The sequence below is a fragment of the Suncus etruscus genome, chromosome 18 (assembly GCF_024139225.1).
Source record: "Suncus etruscus isolate mSunEtr1 chromosome 18, mSunEtr1.pri.cur, whole genome shotgun sequence".
NCBI classification, from domain to species: domain Eukaryota; kingdom Metazoa; phylum Chordata; class Mammalia; order Eulipotyphla; family Soricidae; genus Suncus; species Suncus etruscus.
The window spans coordinates 55,470,615-55,497,505 of NC_064865.1; the positions used below are offsets into that span (position 1 = coordinate 55,470,615).

The 26,891-nt window shown below is 39.3% G+C and overlaps 1 protein-coding gene across 1 annotated transcript; it reads left to right on the plus strand.

Annotated features, from left to right (window-relative positions):
• The first annotated feature begins 772 nt into the window (after positions 1–772).
• LOC125995851 (E3 ubiquitin-protein ligase TRIM38-like) lies at positions 773–26,781 on the plus strand. Its single transcript, XM_049764819.1, has 12 exons — positions 773–1,183; positions 5,454–5,549; positions 6,798–7,028; positions 8,054–8,076; positions 8,176–8,288; positions 9,597–10,072; positions 11,623–11,650; positions 18,055–18,164; positions 18,435–18,494; positions 22,364–22,459; positions 24,131–24,361; positions 26,755–26,781. Exons 1-12 carry the CDS (start codon positions 773–775, stop codon positions 26,779–26,781), a joined length of 1,902 nt encoding a protein of 633 aa, XP_049620776.1.
• The last annotated feature ends 110 nt before the right edge of the window (positions 26,782–26,891 follow it).

The following is a 26,891-nucleotide window of genomic DNA, read 5'->3' on the forward strand; positions in this document are numbered from 1 at the left end:
CTCTCAGTTCAAGAAAACAGCCAGATGCCATTATTAAACAATAGAAATGGGGCCCGGAGAGATAGCCCAGCGGCATTTGCCTTGCAAGCAGCCGATCCAGGACCAAAGGTGGTTGGTTCGAATCCCGGTGTCCCATATGGTCCCCCGTGCCTGCCAGGAGCTATTTCTGAGCAGACAGCCAGGAGTATCCCCTGAGCACCGCCGGGTGTGGCCCAAAAACCAAAAAAAAAAAAAACAAAAAAAAAACCAATAGAAATGTATCTACTTAAATGAAAAACTGGATTTTAACATGTATTTTAGGGGCTGCAGAGATATAACAACCAATAGGATGCTTGCCTTGCATGTAACTGACTCAGGGTTTGATCTCTGGCGTCCACTCCATAAGGTTCCCTAAACCTGCCAGAAGTGATGTCTGTGTGGATCCAAGAGTAACCCTTGAGCATTGCTAGGTGTGACCCAACAAAAACAAAAACAAAAAACAGGCAAATTTCAACTTATTTAAGTGTAGATTAAATGTGATCTACATTTTAATTGTTTGCCTTATTCTTGTTTGTTTGTTTGTTTATTTTGGGAGGGGTCACACTCAGCAGCGCTCAGGGGTTACTCCTGGCTCTGCAGCACACCTTGATTGTATGCATCTTCTCAAATTTAATGTTTTCTTTTCCAGAGAAAAGAAGGCCAAGAGGCTTAGTTGAAGTCTATATTTTCTGTGGAAAATTCTGGTTTTCTCATCTTGACAATTAGACCCAGAAGGAGGTCTTTAGGAGAAGTCATGGCCTCAGACACCACAGCTACCAGGAAGCTGAGGGAGGAAGCATCTTGTTCCATCTGCCTGCAGCTCATGGTGGAGCCAGTGAGCATCGACTGTGGCCACAGCTTCTGTCGCTTGTGCATAGTGAACTTCATTGAGAACCAGAAAGGGGCAACCACGGTGGAAACGTTTGGCTGTCCCGAGTGTAGGACTCAGTTTCGCAAGGAGAACATCAGGCCCATCCGAAGGTTGGAAACCCTCATTGAGACCATCAAGGAAATGGAGCGCGAAAAGCTGTGTGAGGAGCATGGAGAGCCGCTACACCTGTTCTGTGAGGACGATGGGCAGCTCATCTGCTGGTACTGCGAGAGGACACCACAGCACAGAGGTCATGTCACGGAGCTCATCAAAGATGCTTCCCAATTGTACCAGGTGAGGGAGTAGACCAAAGGAATCAGCAAACACCCATTTTCTTCTTATTCCCAACACCCCAGTTTATTTAGATTGAAACCCAAGATTATGATTCTGAGCAAGGCCATGGCTTCTCCTGCCCAACTCCTTCCGGGTCCACTGGTCAAGATGAAAAAACTAGAATTTTTTTTACAGATAATAGACTACAACTAAGCCTCTGGGCCTTCACAGGTCTTGACCTTCTTTTCTCTGGAAAGGAAAATGGATTAAAATTAACAAGATGCAAGATTATGATGATATAATCCAAGATTATATTAGAACTTTTAGAATATAAAATTCCTGATTATTTAGAATCGGTTCCTTTTGTTCAGGCCCTGTTGGTCTATCCTGATCTTGAATGGATTGGACATCTTCTTGCTCTCTTCTTTTACTGTGATGAACTTCCACTGGAAGTCAATGTGCCACTACTGCATGTTTTGGTAGTTTCAGCTGGTGAATCTCACGTGAGAAACCACAATATTTCAGATCTGATAATAACAGAATCTGATAACAACAGCCACCAAGACCACCTTTTAGTTCTTTATTTTTAAATTAATTCTTAAGTGAAATCACCATGAGATACACAATCACAAAACTGTTCATGATTGAATGTTACTCATACAGTGACCAAAGCCCTTCATCAGGGCACATTTCCTGACACCAATATCCTCAGTTTCCCTCCCACCTTCACCCCTGCCTGCATCTGAAGAAGACTTTTTTTTTCTCTCTGACTCTCTTCCTCCTCTTTTTTTTTTTGTTTTTGTTTTTGTTTTTGGCCACACCCGATGATGCTCAGGGGTTACTCCTGGCTATGGGCTCAGAAATCACTCCTGGCTTGGGGGACCACATGGGATGCCGGGGATCAAACCAAGGCTTGCTCTGGGTCAACCATGTGCAAGAAAAGTGCCCTACCACTGCGCTACTACTTCGGCCCTGAAGGGGTATCATGTATGTCAATTTATCACTTTTCAGCACCCAGTTTTTGTCCAGAGTGATCAGTTCTGACTCTCATTGTCCTTCTCTGCCCTAACTGAACTCCCTTGGTATTTGTGGCAAGCTTCCTACCCTGGACTGGCACTCCGGGCCTTTACTTCTATTGCAAGACCACTTTTAGAAATTCCAGGAGTTTTTAGGTTTGAATTTGAGGAGGGCATCAAATGGTGAGAGAAGGTACCTGGGGAAATTACACAGAAGTAACTCTTACAGGACACATGAAAGAAAACCACATATAGAAAATTTAATCAAATATAGAAGAGAGAAATGCCAACCTGAGACAATATGTGCAGAGGCATAGATATGGGTTCTTATCTGATGGCAAGCTCAGTTTAGGTCTGGGAAGGAAAAGCAGGGAAAGCATGAAAACAAAGTTGGGCCCAGAACCTTAGTATTACCCCAGAGGCTAAGTCCTAGTTCTGAACAGACTTGCTCTCTGGGATATTTTTATGTGTGGAATATAGGATCATGTTTAAAAGGACATTCTGGGGGATAGAGAGATAGCATGGGAGTAAGGCTTTTGCCTTGCATGCAGAAGGACAGTGGTTCGAATTCCGGCATCCCATATGATCCCCCGAGCCTGCCAGGAGCAATTTATGAGTGTAGAGCCAGGAGTAACCCCTGAGCATTGCCAGGTGTGACCCCCCCCAAAAAAAAGGGACATCCTGGGGTGGAAATAATAGCACAACGGGAAGATTTTTTTGTCTTACACATGACTGATTTGGGTTTGATCCCAGGAATTCCATATGATCCTCCAAGCACCTCCAGGAATAATCCCTGAATACAGAGCTAGGAGTAACTCCTGAGTACTGCTGCTGTGTTCCCCCAAAACAAACAAACAAATAAACATAACATTCTGACATTGACCATGTATAAAAGATGGCTGGAGATATAGTACAGCAGGTAGGGACCAGAGAGATAGCACAGTGGTAGGGCATTTGCCTTGTAAGCAGCTGATACAGGATGGAAAGTGTTTTGAATACCAGCATTCCATATTGTCCCCCTGTGTCAGCCAGGAGTGATTTCTGAGCACAGAGTCAGGAGTAACCCCTAAGTGTCACCAGGTGTGACCCAAAAAAACAAAGAATACACACACACACACACACACACACACACACACACACACACACACACACACAAAAGGCAAAACTAACCTCAATTCAAATTTCAAAACCTCATAATCCTTAGTGTGAAACAAGAAAACAACCCTGAGCATAGCTGGGAGTGGACTCCAAAACAAGTAATCTAAAGGAGTCAATTTTGGATACCTTCAGATTTCTCAATCAAAAGCATATAAGAAAATTCTATTGGAAGTCTGGAAGGAAGAAGCAAGTATGTCTCTGCTGTCTCCTTCCTGTTCTTCCCTGTCTGGATGGAGCACAATGTACTTTGGGGGGGGACTCTACACTCACTCTCCACAAAGTTTGTTGAAAGTCATGGATTCTCCTCAAGACATTGCAGTACTGACTTCCAGTTAGGAATGGGTTGTTCTTTCTGATAACTTATGGAACAGTGACTAACTACATTTCAAAAGAAAGTGAGCAATTCCACAGCATGGGTTATAACGCAAAGAGTCACCCTCATTAGGTTAAAATCTTCGTTCTGCCCCTTACTCGATAGGTAGCTGTGAACAAGTGAATTAAGTCTTCCTTATGCCTTGTTTTCTAAGTTTTCCTCGTGCCTTATTTCCACCCTCAGTAACTGGGGATAATCCTCTTTCTCCTCCTTCTTTCATCTTCCTAGAATGTTGGCATAAGCTTTAAGGGCAATAATGTAAGTAAACTAAGAACACTAAGTAAGTAAATGAAGGATACTAAAATATTCTTGGCAAGCACTTGGCAAGTGGTAAAAATAACACAGTTAAAAATACTTATTATTGGGGCCAGAGCGGTGGCTCAGCAGTAGGACATTTGCCTTGCATGTGGTTGACCTAGAACAGACTGTGTGGTTTGATCCCCCAGTGTCCCATATGGTCCCCCAAGCCAGGAGTCATTTCTGAGTGCAGAGCCAGGAGTAATCCCTGAGCATCACAGGGTGTGGCCCAAAAAGCAAAAAACAAACAAACAAAAAACCTTATTATTATATTTATAACAAATAGTATTGATTCTTATGACTTGAATGTTCATAAACACCTCACTTCAGAACCACCAAAATGTTCAATATAAAATGTTCTATTTGGGGGTGGTGGTTTGGGATCACACGCATTTGATGCTCAGGGGTTACTCCTGGCTAAGCTCTCAAAAATTGCCCCTGGCTTGGGGGGACCATATGGGATGCTGGGGGATCAAATCGTGGTCTTTCCTTGGCTAGCGCTTGCAAGGCAGACACCTTACCTCTAGCACCACCTCACCGGCCCCAATGTCCAATGTTCTTATGATGGCATCAACCCACTTTCTCATTTCTCATTTTTTTATTTATTATTTTATTTCTAATTTTTCTCAGTTCTTCTCCCCTATCCCCTCTTCTTCTGTGGCATTATCAGTCCTATAATCCAGAGCTAAGGATTTGCCTTCCCTTAATACCTTCCATTCCCTTGTCTTGTATTACCTTGCCACAGGTAAGTGAAAACACCCATTATTTGTGTCACACAGTCTCTTTCTGATAGTACTAAGGAATCAATTTGATATTGCCCTAATGCAAATGAGCTCACCTTAAAATTGATTAACATAAAATTATGATGAACTTTTTGAAAAATAACAAAAAACTTGATATGAATTCTTAAATATTTAGAATTTTCTACAAAATAACTTTCAAGACATGTAACAGTTTCTTCTCTGCTGACTAAAAACATCAGATGACATCCTGGATTTTTTCCCCTTGATTCACAAACTCACATAGAGAGTTCTATGGGTGTCAGACTATCTGACATAGATTATATTTAATACCTATGGTATAAATAATCAATTATAATCTCCTTCGGTTTTTATTGTTTCCTCAACTCAGCTATAATCTAACAGATTTTCAGCTTCAGTATAAGTATATGATTTGTGAATCACAGCTCAAACACCCCCATTGCATTTTCATGAAAAGATTGTTAACACCTTCCTAGATTCCATTTCTAAGGATAAAATTGGTTAAATATCTTACCAACTATTCAGAACTGTCAAAGTTATCAATTACTAAACATAGAACCTTAAGTATACTCCCCTTGTAAACACATTATTTTTTGATGATATAAATCTTCAAGGGTAGGGTTTCTCTTAAAGTGGATAACAAAAACTGACAAATTGAAGACTCTTAACAAACTATTTTTCATCAGAAAAAGTTCCAGGAAGCGGTCATAAAGCTGAGGAAACTGGAAGACCAATGTAAGTTATGGAAGCTGAACACAAGAGATCAGCTAATAAAATGGGAGGTAAGATTTTGAGTTCATTGACCTCTAATATGTTCTGTTTTAGGAATATTTGGACCAAAAAGTGATGATATTCTCTTCTAAACAAGAAAAAAATTTGATGACTGTTTCCAGTTGTCTACATTGATGAAAACTTATTTACCATTTCCTTAACCTTTCATAGTAATTGTCCAGGTTTCCTAAAGCTCAGGAGATGCAGAAATAATGTGTTTCTTATCCAGAGCATCTTGTACTGGGGTCTCAATTTAAGCATCTTTAAGTTCCATTCAAGTCTCAATCTCATCACTTTGGTCCTTTCACCAGTTTGGTACTCCTCCTTCCATGGTCAGAAATCTGTTTATGGACACTAAGAAATAGAATCACTCCTTATGAGACTCAGATTTCTTAGGCTGATGAAGATTGTGAGGGGGAAAACTTGTTCTTGGCTGAAGAGATACCACAGCAATAGGACATTTGCCTTGCATGCAGCAAACCCAGAACGGATGTGTTTCGAATCCTGGCATCCCGTATCATCTCCTGAGCCTGCCAGGAGTGATTTTTGAGTGCAGAGCCAGGAGTAACCTCTGAGCACTGCTGGGTGTGACCCCTCCCCCCAAAAAAGAATTTGTTCCTACAGCATATCTACAGGCTCTGTGTCTCTGAGACTATTTCAAAAGCTCACCACCTTTCTCAGAGGAAGAATCCTACACCTCTTGGGAACCATAAATGTGATCCAAGAGTTTTCACACAAATTTTACATACTGCAGTAATACCGTATTCATGCATCTCTTTCACCTTCTGTCCTGGTCTCTCTGTGTAAGTGTTAAGGTTGAACTGACAAAGGTTGATATGATTCTCTTGTTTAGGAACCTTGGGTAGCAGAGGACAAAGAAGATAACTAATAGAGAGACCTATCAATTTGTGTAAATGCACTTTATCTTTGAGGCTGGCAAAATGGTACAGCACATAAGCCACTTGCCTTGCATGCAGCCAATCTGAATTCTATCCTTTGCATCCCATATAGTCCCCTCTGAGCAGTGCCAGGAGTGATTTCTGTGTGCAGAGCCAGGAGTAACCCCTGAGCATTGCTGGTGCTTCCTCATAATGAATGAATGAATGAATGAATGAATGAATAAATAAATAAATTTGTCTTTTAAAATGTTTCATATCATCTAAATCATAGACCCTCTACCACAGTATTTTGCTTATGAATTTATCCATAGATACAATTTTAGTTTGTTTTAACTTTTTTTTTTACTTTTCTCATTCTAGGAGAATATCAAGCTTAGAAGACAAAAAATCCAGGCTGATTTTAAGAATCTTTACAATTTCTTGCACGAGGAAGAGAAGTCTTTTCTCTGGAAACTAGAGAATGAAAAAGAGCAAGTTTTGAAGCGACTGCAGGAGTGTGAAACCAAACTGGAAAAGCAGGGCCAAGAACTCAAGAAACACATCCAGGAGCTAGAAAGGAAATGTAAGGGCTCAGCCCAGAAATTGCTACAGGTGAGTAGTTGGAGGACAAAGGAAGGGAGGCTGTGTCCTCAGGAACTGCTGATGGAGAATGATCTGAAAGATGGGAAGATTTGCTGTACCTGTGGTTCTCCCAGCAGTTCACATTTAGGTGTGGAATGTGAAACAATGATTTCTCAAGATACAGGCTAATGTCTGTATTGAGGTATATAGAGTCTTCTGTAATAATTTTGATAATGTCCATTCTAGGTAAATATAGTGGTTCTAGAGAGAATCATGGAAAAACTCTTGTGACCATTTACTTGCCTCTGTTTTGTGAGTCAAACTCTTTCTTGAAAGGCGCTCCAGATGACTAGTGTGGAAAACAAGGCCCAGCCTAAATTTAGAGTGAAATGAGTGGTCACATTTTTCTTTGATTTGTTCATGGAATCTTTGTTCTAAGAGATCTCATGAGATGCCTATCAGGTAGAATTAAATATATATATAATATATATATATTTATATATTATATATAATATATAAATATATATAATTTATTTCTAAGCAAGCTACTAGCTAACTATCCAAAGGGATAGAAACAGCAATCATTATACCAAGAGTTTAGTAATATTTAAGACTGGGATTGCTCCTTGACTTTTTTTTATATAATAATAATTTTTATTTGGACCAAAGTGGATTACATATCTTTCACAATAATATTTTAGGTACATATTAACATTGAATCAGGGGAATTGCCACCACCAAAGTTGTCCTCCCTCCACCTTCGTTCCCAGCATGCATCCCATATCCTCCCTCCCTTAACCTTCGGGCTGCTTTTTGCAAAGATAATTTGTAGAGAACCCTTGAATCATTGAGCAAAGCTCATGAAAAATGATGTTCCCATTGGAGACACTGGTGGTGGCAGGAAACGTGCACTGGTGAAGGGTGAAGGGTGGTGTACATTGTATGACTGAAATCCAATCATGAACAATGTAACTATGGTGCCTAAATAAAGTAATTATAGGGGGGGGAAATCAACCAATATTCCCATACTCACTGTTTGTTTCACTTCTCTCCAGGATGTGAAAGGCACTTTGACCAGGTGAGTGGTATATGAAAGTAGACTAGAAGAGGAACTACTGGATAGTTGGCAGAAATGGAATGGATCAATGAAGACAGTTCTGTCCTTTGGTTATTTTAGGAGTTCAGCTGTAAAGCTAAAAAAACCAGAGTCTCTCTCCTTGGAGGTCCATACTGAATGCAATGTTTCTGAGCTTTACTTCGATTTGAAGAAAATTTTAGAGAGCTATGAAGGTACGTGACATCAAGAATTCCTGAGGCTGAGGAGATGTTTTGTTTTGTTTTGTTTGGGGGCAGAGAAGAATGCTTACGTATCTCCTAATGATTTTTAGTTCCTTTTTAAATTCTATAGTTTTTCCATTGCATATTATGATACTATATTACTAGTACAGACATATTTATAATTGGAATTCTATAATCCAGTGGTTGTATATTCTTCTTTATTAGATGCTCGTTGTAATTGCTAATGATACTTTGACATATGTTTTGATATAATCATATAAAAATAATAATTTATCACAGTATTATCTAGCAACTATCAATAATCATGACTTAAATGTAATTTACAAATAGTTTGTAGATAGAATTTTAAAAATTAAATAGGTATTTCCCTTTTCATGTATATTTTTCTCTGGATTTAAACATAAATTTTTTATATACATTTTCACAGATCATTCAGGTAATGTAAATGAAAGTACATAAGTTTGTTATCAGACTCACATCAGGACAGATTCAAGAAAATTTAATGAAGCATTTATTTGCAAAGATGGGGGTAGGGTACTAAGGAAAGAATACTCAAGCACCCAGATTATGGAAGAAACTAGAAACCATTACCCCTAGGGACAGGTAGTAGCCTGGTGTAAACAGCAAGGTTAAAAGTGTGGCCAGAGGCAAAGTAATGCAGTTGCTCATGATCAGAGAAGTGTAGAGATACTTGGGTTCCAAGTCTTCCTACTCTGCTTTTTTGTGCCCCACAACTTCCTCTAAGTGCGCCCCCATTGACTAACCCAGAGAGAGGGAAGGGCATCCATAAGGATTATCATTCTGAAGAATAAAGCAGACCAAGGTAGGAAGATGCTGGAACATCACCCAGCATCCAGCACTGGAATTGTTTCTGCAGATTTGATGACTATTACCACTGTGCTAGACAATCTGTTTTTAACCCTGTAACAGTTGATGCTGAGGCTCTCTTTAACTATTTTATTATTTTTCTTGAACTATTTATTTTTTCAGATAACTTTTCATTTAGCCACCATGACTTACAAACATGAACACAACAGAGTTTTGGGCATACTCTATTGTGGAATATGATTATATTCCAGTAACCATCCCACAACCATGGTCAACTTCCTTCCACTGATGTCCTCAAGTTCCCCTGCCACCCCCAACTTGCCTCCTCCATTATTAAGTATAATTATTGTGTTATTATAAACACAGGGCTTCATGTTTACAGGAAAAATATACATCATGGTCTCAGTAAGAAATAAGCACATCATTTATGTGTTCTTTCTTTTTTTATTTATTTTTTTTTAATTCTTGCAGTCAGTGTGACCCTGGATCCGGGCACAGCTCATGGAGAACTAATTCTAGCTGAGAGTGGACGACAAGTGACCCGTGGACGTCCTGAGAAGAAGCCAGACATTGCAAGCAGGTTTCGAGTCTTGCCATGTGTCCTGGGCTGTGAGACCTTCACCTTGGGGAGATATTACTTTGAAGTGTACCTGGGGAAGGGTACTGAATGGGATGTAGGAGTCTGCCTGGAAAATGTGCCCAGGAACATTGACATGACACGGAAGCCCGAGTCTGGATTCTGGGCCATCAGACGTTGCAAACAATATGGCTATGTAGCCTTGACCTCACCCCGAACTCCTCTCCATCTCAGAGAGGAGCTGGAATTTGTGGGTGCTTTCCTAGACTGTGAGGCTGGGCTTGTCTCCTTTTACAACATGAACACAGGCTCCCACATCTTTACCTTTCCCAAAGCCTCTTTCTCTGATACTCTCAGACCCTATTTCCAGGTTGGTAAAGATTCACTTCTCTCTTTGCCTTCATCCAGGTATGGAAGAAATGTCTCCTTAGTTGCTCAAGTGTAGAGAAGCAAATTTCAATCCAGTGAAAGCAGAACTGGATTGTTTCTTGATTGCTATTTTACTGTATTAAGAATGGTGCTATCTTTACTTATTCAATACTCAATAAATGTACTGCATTTATGAATGCAATAGAGCAGAATCAATACAAGAAACTAAGTTGCATTCTTTGCATGAGTAGAACACCTATGAAGAGCAGAGGCAAAATGAAATAATTGTAATAATCCTACATTCCTCTTTAGTGGATTTAAATCTTAGATTTTGAACAATTCTTCGATGACCAGTTGAGGAAACATACAAGGTCAGGGGTGTGTCAATAGCATACCAGATAGTGACTGTGAATCCATACACAGCCCTGGAGAGATCTACATAAGGAACCTGGCCTAAGTCATTTCTTCCTTTCATTATTTTCCTTCATGAATTTACTGCCCTCAGCTGGGAACTTGTCAACTCATTTTCCTTTATAATATTAATATTTTTGCTTATTTTTACTGGGTTTGGTTTGATTTTTGTGCCACAGTATTTAGGTATTTATTCCTGGTTCTGTGCTCAAGGGTCACTCCTGCTGTGTAAAGAAGCCATTTATGGTACTGAGGATTAAACCCAGGCCAATTGAATTCATGGCAAGTACCCTAATTACAGTTAGGACTATTGCTGCAGTCCCTACCTGTGATGCTATTTCTTTCAAACATTCTTTTGAAGAAGCCCTATTAGCCTCGTTCTAGTTACCAGTTGAAGACAACCCTGTTTGCTCCTGCTGTGGATATGCAGGATGAGTTGTGAAAAGCTCCCTGTATCTCCATCACTCCCACCACCCACACTCACACTGTCACTGCCCTTCACTCTGACACTCTGACATGCTATGCTTGTTCCTGTATTTGTCCTGCAAGTCACATAAATCAGCCAAAAACTGGAGTTAGAAAAAAATGGATAAAAATAGGGCTCAGTCCTATAACCCAATCTTCATCCCCACCTCACATCAGTCAGTCTCAAGTTCAGTTGATTACTTGAGCATCTTGACTGACTGACCTCCTCTGGGTTTGATCATTTGCTATGTTGGTTCACAGTTCTCAGCAAACACTGTGTTTACAGGTATATATCTATATCTATATATTTTTATATTGGTTTTTGGGCCACACCCTGTGACCCTCATGGGTTACTCCTGACTATGCACTCAGTAATCTCTCCTGGCTTGGGGGACCAGATGGGACTCTGGAGGATGGAACTGCAGTTTGTCCTAGGTTAGCGAGTGCAAGGCAGATTCCCTACTACTCATACCACTGCTCTGGCCCCAGCTTCCAGGTATATTTTATAATAAATGACGTGATAGAGATGACTTATGGCCATCCGGTGACAGTATTTGTAGAATGGGATTGGAAGGATCTCAAGAGCAGAAGCTTCCGTTCCCAGGGAATTGGGAAAAAATGAGGCTGTGGATATTTACATAAACTCAGAAGCTTTTTCAATACTTGCACCTTTAGGATTTTTATGACAGTTCATCAGATAAACGTAAGTTATTTACTCAGTTACTCTCTCTTTCTCTCTTCTTGAAGGATGAGTAATTGGGTTGAAATATTCCATTCCACATTATGATCCTCCCAACCACAAATGAACCAAAACACTGCTAAGGAAGTCATTCCATTAGAACAAGAGGAACTTCTCACACCCAGGAAAGTTCAAGGGATTTTGTAATCCAGTGTCAGGGTCCAAGACCGAGTGTTAGAATCAAACCTGCTCTAGTGCTCTTACAATATAAGAAATGACGAGGCCCTAAGTGTTGCACTAGCATCATTTGTATAAAAAACAAAGGAACATTCCAGTGAGTGAATAGAACACAGTTTTTTTTTTTTTTTTTTTTTTTTTTTTTTTTTTTTGGTTTTTGGGTAACACCCGGCAGTGCTCAGGGGTTATTCCTGGCTCCAGGCTCAGAAATTGCTCCTGGCAGGCACGGGAGGACCATATGGGACACTGGGATTTGAACCGATGACCTCCTGCATGAAAGGCAAACCTCCATGCTATCTCTCCAGCCCCAGAACACAGTTTCTTTATGTGATCATCTTCATAACTTTAATGAGACTACTTGAGGAGGCAGGTGTCGGCTCAGAGTGGCTGGACCAGCAGGATCTAAGATTTCCTGCTTGCTTTTAGTTTTCAAACCAGCGATTTAGTGGTTTCCTTGTTCCTTGTTTTGTTTATTTGCTTTGTTTTGTTTTGGTTTGGTTTGGGGGCCACACCTGGTGACGCACAGGGGTTACTCCTGGCTATGCTCTCAAAATTCAATCCTGACTTGGGGGCCATATGGGACACTGGAAATAGAACCCAGGTTCATCCTGGGTCAGCCGCGTACAAGGTAAAGGACCTAGTGCTGCGCTATTACTCCAGCCTCTGTTTGCTTTTTTTTTTTTTTTTTTTAATTAAGCCACACTTGACAGTGCTCAGGAGTTATGCATGGTTTGGTGCTCATTGGTCACTGACAGTGGTAGAGGAATATATGCATTGCCTGAAACTGTGTCTAGACTTCCTGCATGCAAAACTTATATTCACCCTCTGGCATTATGGCTCCTGCCCTTCCCTGCCAGTTCCTTAGAACTCTATATATTTATTACTTATAAGCTACCTTTTGTGTTTCTCATACCTGAGACAGCAGGAATTTCTTTTGAGTTGTGCTTTCCATGAAAAACTCTGTTTCTTTTTAGTGAACAGGAGAAGTTAGGGGTAAATCTCAGACTTCATACCTTGTCTCCACAGCTCAGAGATGATTGGTGGCCTAGAGCCCACTTGGCACCCAGCTAAAAACACTTCCTCATACTTGGTTCCTGGGCCACCCGGGTTAACTGGGAGAGACAGGAAATAAGAGAATGGGACAACAATGGAACAACAATTGGACAGAGATCTATGGGAAGCTGTGATGAATTATTTTTGTGGTGCCCTTGAGTTCACGCAGTGAACCTCAGTGACGAGTGAACCTCAGTTACAGAGTGCTGAGAAGTCTGTTATCTTTTAAATAAGACACTTTCGTAACTTTTTTCAAAACTATGAATTCATAGACAAATAGCTTTGTTGCATTATAGTGGACTCTACCCCCCATGTAGTTTCACTTTTGACTTCTCAAAATGGACTTCGTTGAGATCTTGATTAGAGGCAGCTACTGAGGAGACTTACAGACTAAAAGTAAGTATTTCATATTGGGAAAAGTAATGAAAGTTCAAAGTCAAGCTTTTCTTGGAAAGCTTAAATGTGTTTGTGTGGGGCCGAAGAGATAGCATGGAGGTAAGGCGATTGTCTCGTGCACAGAAGGTCGGTGGTTTGAATCCCGGTATCCCATATTGTTCCCTGAGTCTGCCAGGAGCGATTTCTGAGCGTGGAGCCAGGAGTGACCCCTGAGCGCTGCTGGGTGTGACCCCCCCCCAAAAAAAAAGTGTTTGTGTGTGTCTCTCTGTGTGGTGTGTGTTTGTCTGTGTGTGTGCTTGTGGTAACAAAACATTTCTCTAGAGGTCTTGCACTTCAGTCTTCTTACAAACTCTCCATGATGCAAAACTGAGATAAATGCAGAACAATATCTCTTGTATGTGGAATATAAGGAAACAGCAAGGAAATGGCAGATGCCCAAAGGGAGCAGAGCCTGAGAACTGGTCTATAGAACTGAGGGACATCAGAAAGAGTGGGAGGATACTAAAATAATGGTGGATGGAAGCAAGCACTGATCTAGGATGTGATGTTGTAACATTGTGTGACTGGAGACCTACCATTAATATATTCACAGTATTGGAAATTATACTTCCTATTATTTTCTTTAAAGAAGAATAAGACCAAGTTTCTTAAGTGACTTTAGCAGAGTAAAAAAGAAATTTTTTCTACCTTCCTTCTCTCTCCCCTCTCCCTCCTTCCTTCCTTCCTTCCTTCCTTCCTTCCTTCCTTCCTTCCTTCCTTCCTTCCTTTCTCTCTTTCTTTCTTTCTTTCTTTCTTTCTTTCTTTCTTTCTTTCTTTCTCTCTTTCTTCCTCTTTCTTTCTCTTTCTTTCTTTCTTTCTTTCTTTCTTTCTTTCTTTCTTTCTTTCTTTCTTTCTTTCTTTCTTTCTTTCTTTCTTTCTTTCTTTCTTTCTTTCTTTCTTTCTCTCTTTCTTTCTTTCTCTCTTTCTTTCTTTCTTTCTTTCTTTCTTTCTTTCTTTCTTTCTTTCTTTCTTTCTTTCTTTCTTTCCTTCTTTCTTTCTCTCTCTCTCTTTCTTTCTTTCTTTCCTTCCTTCCTTCCTTCTTTCTTTCTTTCTTTCTTTCTCTCTTTCTTCCTCTTTCTTTCTTTCTTTCTTTCTTTCTCTCTTTCTTTCTTTCTCTCTTTCTCTCTTTCTTTCTTTCTTTCTTTCTTTCTTTCTTTCCTTCTTTCTTTCTCTCTCTCTCTTTCTTTCTTTCTTTCCTTCCTTCCTTCCTTCTTTCTTTCTTTCTTTCTTTCTCTCTTTCTTCCTCTTTCTTTCTTTCTTTCTTTCTTTCTTTCTTTCTTTCTTTCTTTCTCTCTTTCTTTCTTTCTCTCTTTCTTTCTTTCTTTCTTTCTTTCTTTCTTTCTTTCTTTCTTTCTTTCTTTCTTTCTTTCTTTCCTTCTTTCTTTCTCTCTCTCTCTTTCTTTCTTTCTTTCCTTCCTTCCTTCCTTCTTTCTTTCTTTCTTTCTTTCTCTCTTTCTTCCTCTTTCTTTCTTTCTTTCTTTCTTTCTCTCTTTCTTTCTTTCTCTCTTTCTCTCTTTCTTTCTTTCTTTCTTTCTTTCTTTCTTTCTTTCTTTCTTTCTTTCTTTCTTTCTTTCTTTCTTTCTTTCTTTCTTTCTTTCTTTCTTTCTTTCCTTCTTTCTTTCTCTCTGTCTCTCTATTTCTGTCTTTCGTTCCTTCCTTCCTTCTTTCTTTCTTTCTTTCTTTCTTTCTTTCTTTCTTTCTTTCTTTCTTTCTTTCTTTCTTTCTTTCTTTCTTTCTTTCTTTCTCTCTCTCTCTCTCTCTCTCTCTTTCTTTCTTTCTTTCTTTCTTTCTTTCTTTCTTTCTTTCTTTCTTTCTTTCTTTCTTTCTTTCTTTCTTTCTTTCTTTCTTTCCTCTCTCTCTTTCTCTCTCTCTTTCTTTCTTGACTTCAGAAACCCAAAATATGACCTCAGAAGCAAGAAATTAGTTGTCAATTTTTTTTTCACCACATTACGACAATTGTGATGCCACAATCATGACTCAAGAGCACACTCGTTCAGTAAATAATGTCCATTCTGAATTCAGCATCATCAATTATGGTGTCACAGTCCAGGGCCAAAATTGACATTTCTGACTCCAGAAACCTGAAATATAACCTAAGAAACAAGAACTTTGTTATCAAAATTTTTCACCACATTAAGAAAAGTGTGATGTCAGAACATGATTCATGAGCACACTGGTTTGGAAAATAATGTCCATTCTGAATTCAGCATCATGAATTATGATGTCATGGTGGTGGGTTAAAATTGACATTTCTCACTTCAGAACCCTGAAGCGAGAGTGGCTGTGCTCTTCTGGGGCCTCCAGGAGACAATTTTTTGGGGACCTTCCTAGCCCTCTGAGGAGAGCTTCAAGGAGACCAGAGAAGAGAAACACACAAAGCCAACAGGTCCCTTCAGCTTCTCCCAGTTGCCAATCTCACAGCAGGACAGACTCAACTTTGTGATTTCTTAAAGCTGCATAAAATTCCATTGTGTCGGGGCCAGAGCAATGGTGCAGCAGTAGGGTGTTTGCCTTGCACGTGGCTTACTTCTACTGAGGTTTTTATTTCATGTACTGAGTTTTTCAGACCTCTTTTTTCAGTTCGGAGATTTCTGATTTCTACCTTCATATCTTCTTGATTCTTAATGTGTTCTGTTCAGCTCAATCTATGCTTTCTTTGATTTCTCTGAGGACCCTCCATATTTCTCCTCTAATAAACTCCTTCTCTGAGAGACTAGATTGGTTGGAACTTTTGGGTCATAAGAGCTGTTATCTTCATTCTCTATGCCTTTTGTTGGCCTGCGTTGTCACACTTATTTTGTGGTTGTTTCTTCGTGTTATGGTGGAGTTCATTGGCTAGAAGATGTGTGCAGCCACGAAGTGAAATGGAGCAGCTGCACTCCACTGTTTCTACCCTGCTTGGTCTTTTCTGACTTGCCTCTGCTCACACAACTTGAGCAGGGGCTTCTGGGCAGGGGTTGGCCTCAATCCCCACATCAAGGGTCTGTTGTAGCCCTTTACAATTAGATTCTTTGCTCTTGTGACTCCCTCTAACCTTAGTTTGTAGGTTGTCACTAATGAACACTAAGGGGTCTATCACCCAGGATTGAACAGAGGTCCAGCTTGTCGCACTGTTGATAGGAATTTTGATATTTCTATGAGAAGAATAGGCAGAAGGCCCTAAGATATCATATTTTTAGTGCCGGTGGCTATGCAAATACTCCCAAGGGATTTTCACCAAAAGGCCCTCTGTGTAAGCCTCACCCCTATGTGAATAATTGGTGAAATTCCATAGAGATGTTTTTGAAATTCATGTTATGGTACCGACATTATATATCCTTTACATTTAGTTGGTCTATTCTCCCTTCTGCTATATGTATTTACAAGCCAAAATATAGCTTTGATTAAATTTCTCTTCATCTGAAGAATTCCAGCACCAAAGACACTTAGAGACAATTTTCTTCTTTCTGTCAGTTCTGAATTTACTTCAAAAGTCATGGCCAGGATGTAGCACTGAGCTGTGTGAAACTCCTTACGAAGTATATAAATTTGCATTTCTATTAGCCTGGCTGTCTCACTTACTCGTATTACACAAAATCAGTCTCCAGAAATGGCAAACCTGTCAGGCAAGCTTAGCTCATTGCTACCCCCCAAAAAACTTTACTTATGAAACTAGTTGGCAGGATCTGCTTTTGAGATGTTAAAACTAACATTCTTCCTTTGAACTCAGGACTCTTAATCAATATAGTCTTTTTCATCAGAGCCAGGTGAATTGTTATGTATATCAAACAGGGCTACTATTAATATTTCTGTGTACAGAAAGTATCTGTTCTTTGTCAATCCAAACATTCTTCTCATACCCGTGACTGGCATTTATCCCATATAAAACTCCTAGCTTGGAAATTAAATTTAGAAGGCTGTTTCTCCCAAACTTTCATTATGTGGTTTCATTTCTTCATATTTCGCCACTTGTGCATCCTCTTTCCTCAAGAGGACTCAAAGAAGTTATTTGATTCAACCAGACCGCAAGAGCTAGTCAGCAACACCAAGTTCTCATTGCCTTTCACCTCCTACAAATTCTAGCAAGTTCCTGCTTGCAGTTACAGTGAATTTCTACTGGGTGACTATTTTTGTCTAGATTAGAAACAGATTCTTTCTAGTGTCTTCAGGAGTTCTATTTCCAAGACCAATGATCTACTCCCCTGTCCCTCAACCTCTTTCCAATTATCTTCTCTCAGGTTTGGGAGGAGGATAGACATCTTCAAATAGTATTTGTTCATTTTTCTCTCCATGTGTTTGTTGGGGTTATTGGTTTTTCTCATGGTAGAGCTTTGTGAGTGCTTTATATATCTTGGATATTGGCCATTTAACCTGTTATACAAATATTTTCTCCCTTTCAGTACAGTATTTTTTTTTATTTTAGCCTATGTTCTTTTTGCCATTTGAAACCTCTGTAACTTGATTCCTATATGTTTATTGTTATTTTTGCTTATGAAATAAAATCATTGACTACAACTTTGAGTCCCATATCTTATAGAGTTCTGCCTATGTTTTCCTCAGTTAAAATGATGTATTCTGGTCTAATTTTGATACCTTCAACCCATTTTGCAGTAACTTTAACACAGCTAGATTTTGTGGGTGTATGTTTTCGATTTCTTCAGAGGTCTGGATAACATATCTTCCATCACCATAGAAAATTCTGTCTGTTTGATCTCTGATTCCAGATCCAATATTAAAAAGTTCCAGTAAAAATCATGGCTTCTCTACAGAAGCCATTGAAAACTATGAAGGAAAATGCTACCTGCTCCATTTCCTGGAGTTGATGACCAAGCCAGTGAGCATAAACTGTGGCCACTGCTTCTGTCTATCTTGCATAATGACAATACTCGACAACCAACATGTACTCTCATCATTGGAAATGGTCCACTGTCCTCTGTGTAGGTTATTTGTTCAAAAGGAGAGCATCCACCCTGCCAAAGAGTTGGAAAATATCATAGATTCCATCAAGAAAATGCAGTGGGACAGTTTATGTGAGGTGCATGGAGAGCAGCTTCAACTGTTCTGTGAGGATGATGAGTAGCTCATATGCTGGACCTGTGAGCAGACATCACTGCACAAAGGACACAAGACATCTCTAGTTGAAGATGCAGGCCGAAGCTACAAGGTGAGTTTGTGGTCCAGCGTGCTTTAGGTAGTAGCTGTTGCTCCCTTACATCTGAGATTTAGATTTAGATGGTGATCCTTAAATATAGTTTTAATCAAGTTAATCACCTGATAGCTAGTCATGGGTTCCCAGTGATTCAGAAGTCAACTTTCCATCTTAACCTTCAGGGCTACTATCTTTTTTCTTACCTCTTCTGCTCTGATGGCCTTCTCCTACATTGTCTTCAATCCACATGTGTTTTAGATTCACCTCATTCATAAATGTGATGTGTGTGTGTGTGTGTGTGTGTGTTTTCGGTTTTTGGTTTTTGGGTCACACCCAGCAGCACTCAGGGATTCCTCTTGGCTCTACGCTCAGAAATTGCTCCTGGCAGGCTCGAGGGACCATATGGGATACCGGGATTTGAACCACCGTCCTTCTGCATGCAAGGCAAATGCTTTACCTCCATGCTATCTCTCCAACCCCCATGAATGTGTTTTTAAAGATCACATATCTAAAAACATTGAACAAAAAAGGCCGTATCCCTTTTGTCATCCTAGGTTAATGGTCAGGAGCCTGCTTTTCGAAGAGGACCAGCAAAGGGTGGGAGTGATATCTGAGGAAGAGAAATCAAAGGAATTATTAATGAATCACATATGAAAAGTGCAAATAAAGAAGAGGGTGTTTCAGGCAGAGAAATCCAATATGTCAAGGCACAGTTAAGAGAACTTACTGTTATAGAATATTCGATTAATGTTGATGTTAAAAAAGCTTTTTAGTCTTAAAAATATTATCAAAAATATTATCAAGATAAAAAGCTGTTTATAAAAAAGGAGGAGAGGGATTTGACATCGAGACCTTACATTAATTTTTAATAAACTTGTGTATTATGTGAGAGTGATCAGGTCTGAGTTCATTTTTTTTACATGTGACTGACCAGTTTCCTAAAATCATTTATTTTTTTCACTTCATCCTTTTTGAAAAAGGAGCTGTCCAATACCTGAGAATATATCTGTGGGCCAATAATTCTATCTAATCGTTTTGAGAGTCTGCCTATATCCCAGCATCATACTACCTTGATTAACATAGATATAGAGTATAATTTAAAGTTGGGGGAGGAAAAATCTGCTGTTACCTCTCCAGATTGCTTTGTTTATTGGGAGTTCTATTATTACATATATATATTGGAATAACATTTGAGTCACACCCTACATTTTAATAGGGTCAAATTGAATGGAATTTAAATTTTTATTTATTCAATTTTGTTGTTTGAATATAGAAATTCTATATATTCATGCATATTGATTTTGTAGCCTGCACTTTATTGTACAAGTTATTATTTTTAAAGTTTTGGGGTAGAGTTTTTAGGCCTTTTCAATCTGGATACCATTAATATCTCTTATCTAATTGCTGTGGCAAGGATTTCCATCACCATGTTGAAATAGTGGTGAGAATGGGTGGCCTTTTCTTGTGCCTGATTGTAGAGAAGACTTTTAATGTTTTGCCATTGTGTACAAAGCTTGTGGGTTTGTAGTATGTTGCCTTAACTATACTGAGTAAAGTTCCTTTTTTATATTTGATTCAGAGATCTCATATCAGTTTTAAATCCATAAATTTTAGTGAAGAACACATAGGTAGAACATTTCATGATATTGTATCTAGAAGTATATTCAGTGACCCAAAGTCATTTTATGGGGAAAAGATAAATAAATGGAACCACATCAAATGAAGAAACTGTACTTCAAAAGAAGTGTTGACTAAAATATACTCCACAGACTGGGAGGATATATTTGCCCACCAGTTATCTCACAAAGGGTTACTATCTAAGATATATAAAGCACTTGTAAAACTTAACAAGAAAAAAACAAACAAACATGTCTATCAAAAATATGGAGGACCAGAGAGTTAGTACAAAGAAAAAGACAGTTGCTTGGCATGAGGCTGGCCTGGCTTTGATTATTGTTGCAGTAAATTGGGATAATAGCAGTCATCTCTCTCTCCAATACATATATTCAGGAATTTGTCATCATCTTTAAGGGCATTAATATATGAAGGGTGGAATTACACTTGGCCCATGACAGTACAGTGTTTTCTAAAAAAGCTTCATAGAGGGGCCCATGAGGTGGCGCTAGAGGTAAGGTGTCTGCCTTGCAAGCGCTAGCCAAGGAACGGACCGCAGTTCGATCCCCCGGCGTCCCATATGGTCCCCCCAAGCCAGGGGCGATTTCTGAGCACATAGCCAAAAGTAACCCCTGAGCATCAAATGGGTGTGGCCCAAAAGACAAACAAACAAAAAAAGCTTCGTAAGATCTTCTCTGGAGATTATTGGAAAATTAATGAGTATACTTAATGCTCATATATAGATTTGATATAGTATATTGGTCTACATAATAAGAAAACTAAATACAGACCACATTAAAAAATTAGGTCACCATAAAATGTTCTTTGAAAAAGTAAGAAACTGCTTCTAAAAATAATTTAAAAGCTTTTAGAAGTGATAATATAACAACATCTTCAAAGAGTATTTCAGTTTCTGTAACTCTCTTTTCTTTTTTTTTTTTTTTTTTTTTTTTTTTTAGTTTTTGGGTCACACCTGGCAGCGCTCAGGGGTTACTCCTGACTCTATGCTCAGAAATTACTCCTGGCAGGCTCAGGGACTATATGGGTTGCCGGGATTCAAACTGCCATCCTTCTGCATGCAAGGCAAACATCTTACCTCCATGCTATCTCTCTGGCCCCTTTCTTTTCTTTTTCTATATTTTATTTTGTCCTGGTGCTCTGGGACTCACTGCTAAGTTCTCAGACCTTGTGATTTGTGCTTTGTGAGTTCAATACTGTTGAGGGTGTATCAAAATTATACCAATGATGTCAAAGGACAATGTGGTTCTGGGGATTGAAATCAGGGCCTTTGTATACTAAGCATTTTTTCTAGCCCTTTAAGCTGTCTAACCAGTCTTTTATGGACTGTTTCTTATACCTTAGTGGTACTATCTATACTTCCTGACTCATACTAACATATACAAATACAATGTACAATATTTACAATGTGCCATATATATATAATATATATATACAATATACAATATATGCAATGTGCCATATATCAACAATTTGGCATTGGTCACACTGAATTTTACATATCATTATATAAAATTGTTTAGGAAATTCTCATCTTCGAGCCAGAGTGGTAGGTAGCACAGGGATAGGGTGTTTGCCTTGCAAACAGTTGACCCAGGATGGATGCAGGTTAGATTTCCAACATCCTATATGGTCCCCAAACCAGGCGCGATTTTTGAGAGCAGAGTCAGGACTAACTCCTGAGCACCACTGAGTGTGGCCCCCACAACAAAACAAAAAAAAAAATAAGAGAGAAAATTCTCATCTTGTTCTTTGTGCAGTGTTACCTTGTAAAGAATGTAGGAGTGCGAATAACTGACCGGAAGAATGCAAATTTATTTGGTTAACAGTCCTCATTTCAGAGAATTTACTCCCAGTGTTTATCTGGAAATTTACCTTTTTTGGGTAATGCATAGAAAATGCCACCCCCTAATTGTACTCAGAGTGCTATCACTCATGCCAGACCCCCATTTTACCAGGGCCTCCCTTGAGACAGTATCATCCATTTTGGCAAAGACCAAATTAGACCATGGGTCAGCAGATGAACCTCAGTTTCTACAAGACAGAAAATTATATTAAAATATTACCAACTCCTGATGGCTGTCAAGGACATAAAGCTTGTTACTTCACAGACAGCATTAATATCCTTCTTCTGAAAATGAGTAACAACAAAAATTCAATATCATGCTAAAGTTCTGGGATTCTCTTGCAGTTTCATAATGGAGGATTATAACAGTAAATTCTAACCAAGTAAACCTGTTTTTTTACTTCAGGAAAAGTTCCAAATAGCTGTGACCAAACTGAAAAGACTGGAAAAACAATGTAATAGTTGGATGTTGGACACAAATGAACAGAAAGTGAAATTGGAGGTACTGAGTTTTTTGATCTGATATTGTTTCAATCCTATTTGGTATTATTGGTCTACCAAGATTATGGTGTAATTTTATTAAACCAGACTGAATATATGAGACTCAAATTACTTGTTAAGTCCTAGTTGGGTATATATATAAGATTTTATCTCCCATACCTTGAAACTTTTTTTGTTTTTGTTTTTGTTTTGGGGTCACACCTGGCAGTGCTCAGGGGTTACTCCTGGCTATCTGCTCAGAAATAGCTCCTGGCAGGCATGGAAGACCATTTAGGACACCAGGATTCGAATCAACCACCTTAGGTCCTGGGTCAGCTGCTTGCAAGGCAAATGCTGCTGTGCTATCTCTTCGGCCCCAACCTTGAAACTTTTGATGATTATTCGCTAGATTTTCTGAACCAGACTCAAGAGAAGTATAAATAATTTGTCTTATTAGAACAAGCCTTTACAAGACTGAAATATTTAAATAGCCCATGTACTTTCCTAGTTCAAAACCTCAACTTTATTTTTGACCACATTTATTGTCAGGGTCTGATTCCATGTTCAGAAATCTCTTTGTAAATATTAAAATAAAAACTGCAACCACAGCAGATTGTATTTTTATTACTCAAACTTGGGTACATGAGCAGGATGGGAACTTATACACTTTTTCAGGGACAACCTCAACAAGAAGGGTTTTGGAACTGAGTTAAAAAGGGGGTAGGCAAAGGTAAGTCAGAGGCCTTATAGCCAACCTCTTAGGCCAAGAGAGAGAAGGCTAAGGTGGGGACCAAGTCAAGGGATCAGTTAGGGATAGGACCAGAGGAAAGAGAAGAGCAGGACAAGCAGCAGGGCAGCAGAAATAGAATTCAGTAAGCAGTTTTTCCAGTAGTCTGGCAGGGAAGAGCAGGACAAGCAGCAGGGCAGCAGAAACTGAGAATTCAATAAGCAATTTTTCCAGTAGTCTGGCAGCTACCATCCAGCAGATTAGTCCAGGAGAAGGAATTAACCCCTGTACTCCAGCCAGGGACTTATTCACCTACTACCGCTAAACAGCAGTTACATGGTGTCTCTTCTAACTTGTTTCTCAGCTCAAAAAGGGACAGACACCGGCCACCCCCTTATGGCTGACCGGGGTCCATCAGAGTCTGTGTTCTCCAAGACACTTTCGTCTGTAGACTACAGGTCTCTATTGCCATGAATGATCAGACATGGCAGAAGAGAAACTTATGTCTTTATAGAAGCAATGTAATTTACTTGTAATTCATTAGTACAGTTTAATATAAAGGAAAATGAGCCATAGTGACATTTCATGGATCTTTTTTGTTTGTTTGTTTTTGTGTTTTTGGGCCACACACAGTGATGCTCAGGGGTTACTCCTGGCTATTCGCTCAGAAATCGCTCCTGGTTTGGGGGACCATATGGGATACCTGGGGAATGAACCATGGTTCGCCCTAGGTTAGAACATGCAAGGCAAACGCCCTACTACCTGTACCACTGCTCCAGCCCCTCATAGATCTTTTTTAACCTTTGCCCTGGTATCTATGTGTGGATATTAAATTTGAACTCACAAAGGACATTTTTATTTCCTAAGTCATTGACCCTCATTGACAACATTTTGTTTATTCCATCAATAGATAGAATTTTGTGAGTTTTTTCCCCTTAACTCTTGTGTACACTTTCTTTATTCTAGGAGAAGATAGAGCTCCAGAGAAAAAATATTCAGGAGGATTTTAAGAAATTTCACGTAATCCTCCAGGAGGAGGAGAAGGCTTGTTTATGGAAACTTGAGATAAAAAAAGAAGAAATCCAGAAGGAACTTGGGGACAAAAAGTCAAGTCTGGAAATGCAAAGCCAGGAACTCAAGAACCAAATCCTGACATTAGAGAATAAATGTCAGGGATCAACCCAGAAATTGCTGCAGGTAAGGTTGTGTATTGGGGGAAAGGAAAGCAGTGACTGATGCTGACTTCTTAAGAGGAACCTGGTGAGAAAGCCTGGAAGTGTGGCAAGAGTTTCTGCTTCCCTTGATAGTGTACATAGTGTGTGAATGCACAGATATTTCTGGATTCATGTCAGTGTTTGTATTGTGTTATAAGTGTCTTAATGTTAATCAAAAAGTATCCAAGATGACATATTAAGAAAACATGCAGTATTTTTCTTTGACTGCTGATTAGCATCTATTTCATGTGCACAGAAGTTTCACTGTCAAATGACTTTTTGAAAGACACTCCAGAGCTGAGGAGATAGTACAGCAAGTAGGGTGCTTGTCTAACATGTTGTATTTGGATTTTGATCCCCAGAATCCCATATGGTCCTAAGTCCAGCCAGGAGTAAATCCTGAGCACAGCTGTTTGTGCCATTCTCCCTCTTCCCCAATAAAGATGGACTATCTAGATGACCGATGGTGATAAAGTGGGCAGCCCAAATGAGTAATAACCTTTTACTCAATATACCCATGAATATTTGCATTCAAGTTTTCTATGGCCTTATTTCACATAGACTAAGGATCTAACCTAGACTAGTAATATAAATACTTGGATCTCCTCTGTGTATGTGAACTTATTGGAACCACCATTATTTATATTAATGTTCAAAATATGGCTTAGAGCTTCATTTATACAATGTTCCAACACAATATCATTCATATACCAGAGTTCTTACTTCCCTCCACCATTATCAAGGTGTCTGCTTCCTCCACTCTTCCTACGCCCCATAATGATAAAAATGACTGACACTCCTTATTCCCATAAGAGAACTAAAAGTTGAGAATGTAGCAATCTAACCCGATGTGGCACCCCTTGCTATCACCATTGAGAATCAATCTTGGGATTCTATGTCATTTTGCTAATGAGGATCTTTGTGATATGCCACAGCATATGTAAACTTTTAGGGGAGTTCAGCCCACCAGATATATCTTCAGATTTTCCTGTGGGAAGAACTGAAATAACCACACACACGGGGTTCCTCAAAAGGCCCCCTGTGGACGCCTTTTTTCTCTGTGTGGATAGTTGAGGAATTCCGGAAGAGATAAATTCATGCTTGACATTACATTTTCTGTCATTACTTGGCTATCTCTCCTTTGTAAAATCTCAAGCAAAATTATGACCTATCAAATAATTTGGCTCAGAAATTCCAGCACCGAAGATTACTAAGAGATCTTCTTTTCTGGATAATATTTAGCACCTAAAGGCAAAGACTATTTTTTCCCCTTTTTCAAATATGTCCTTGCAGCTGCAGTTTCTTGTAATCAAGGGCATAGCCAGAATGCAGATCCTGGGCTATTGACTCTTCTCAGAAAAATGGAAACACACCTTAGGGGATTTGGGTCCTTCCTTTACTTGACCTCTAAAACAATAGAGCCCAGTTCAGCAAAGACCATGTTCCTGGATATTTTCTACTTCTTAATAATCCCTGATTTTGCATTTAAAGTAAGCTTGCAAAGAGCTAGCCTTGAGTTATACCCTTCTCTTTTGTAACTCAAAATCCTTATAGCTCACACCCATAGCTTAAGTATGTTTACTGCTAAACGTTGCTTTGTGATTGTAAACATTCTTCTCTATACCTCTGACTGACTGTCCCTTATAAAGCCCCCTGCTTAAAGATTAAACTTGTAGCACTCCTGCCAGAAGATGTGTTGACCCCACATACTCTGTGTGTGGTTTCATTATTTCATATTTCACTGCCCGTGCAACCCACTCTCCCTGAAGTGGATTCATTGAAATCCCACTGATGGCTGTAGGACAGAAGCCACCTACAGCAGTGATAAGTAATGTCTAGTAGACACTCGCCTGAAGGACTTGGTCACAGAATCCAAATCTTGCTGAGGGAATATTTCAGTTCTTCCCACCAGGAAAATCTGAGGATACATCTGGTGGGCTGAGCTCCCCTAAAAGTTTATGTATGCTGTGGCATATCACAAATGTCCTCATTAGCAAAATGACATATAATCCCTAGATTGATCCTCAATGGTGAGAGTAAGGGGTGCCATATCGTGTTAGATTGCTACATTCTCAACTTTTAGTTCTCTTATGGGAATAAGGAGTTTCCGTCATTTTTATCATAATGGGGAGTAGGAAGAGTTGAGGAGGCAGACATTGTGATAAGACAACAAACTCAGATATTGACAATCCTTCCACCAGAATGGGGAAACTAGTTTGGAATCATTCTATCAGGGAATTCATCAATCTCTAAGCTAGGAACATTTATTTATTTATTTAATTTATTTTTAAAAGAAAGATTTGGAGGCAAGTCATGCATGCCAAGTTCCATGAAACACTTCCGTTTTCTTGATCTTTTCTTTTTCTTTTTCTGTAGGATTTGGCCAATATCTTCCACAGGTAAGTGCTCTATGAATCAAAAAGGAATATGAAAAAAAAAAAAAAAAAGGAATGTGATGTGCTCAGTATGTTCTACTGATGAGGTCTTGCTCTGATTATTCAAGGAGTTCAGCT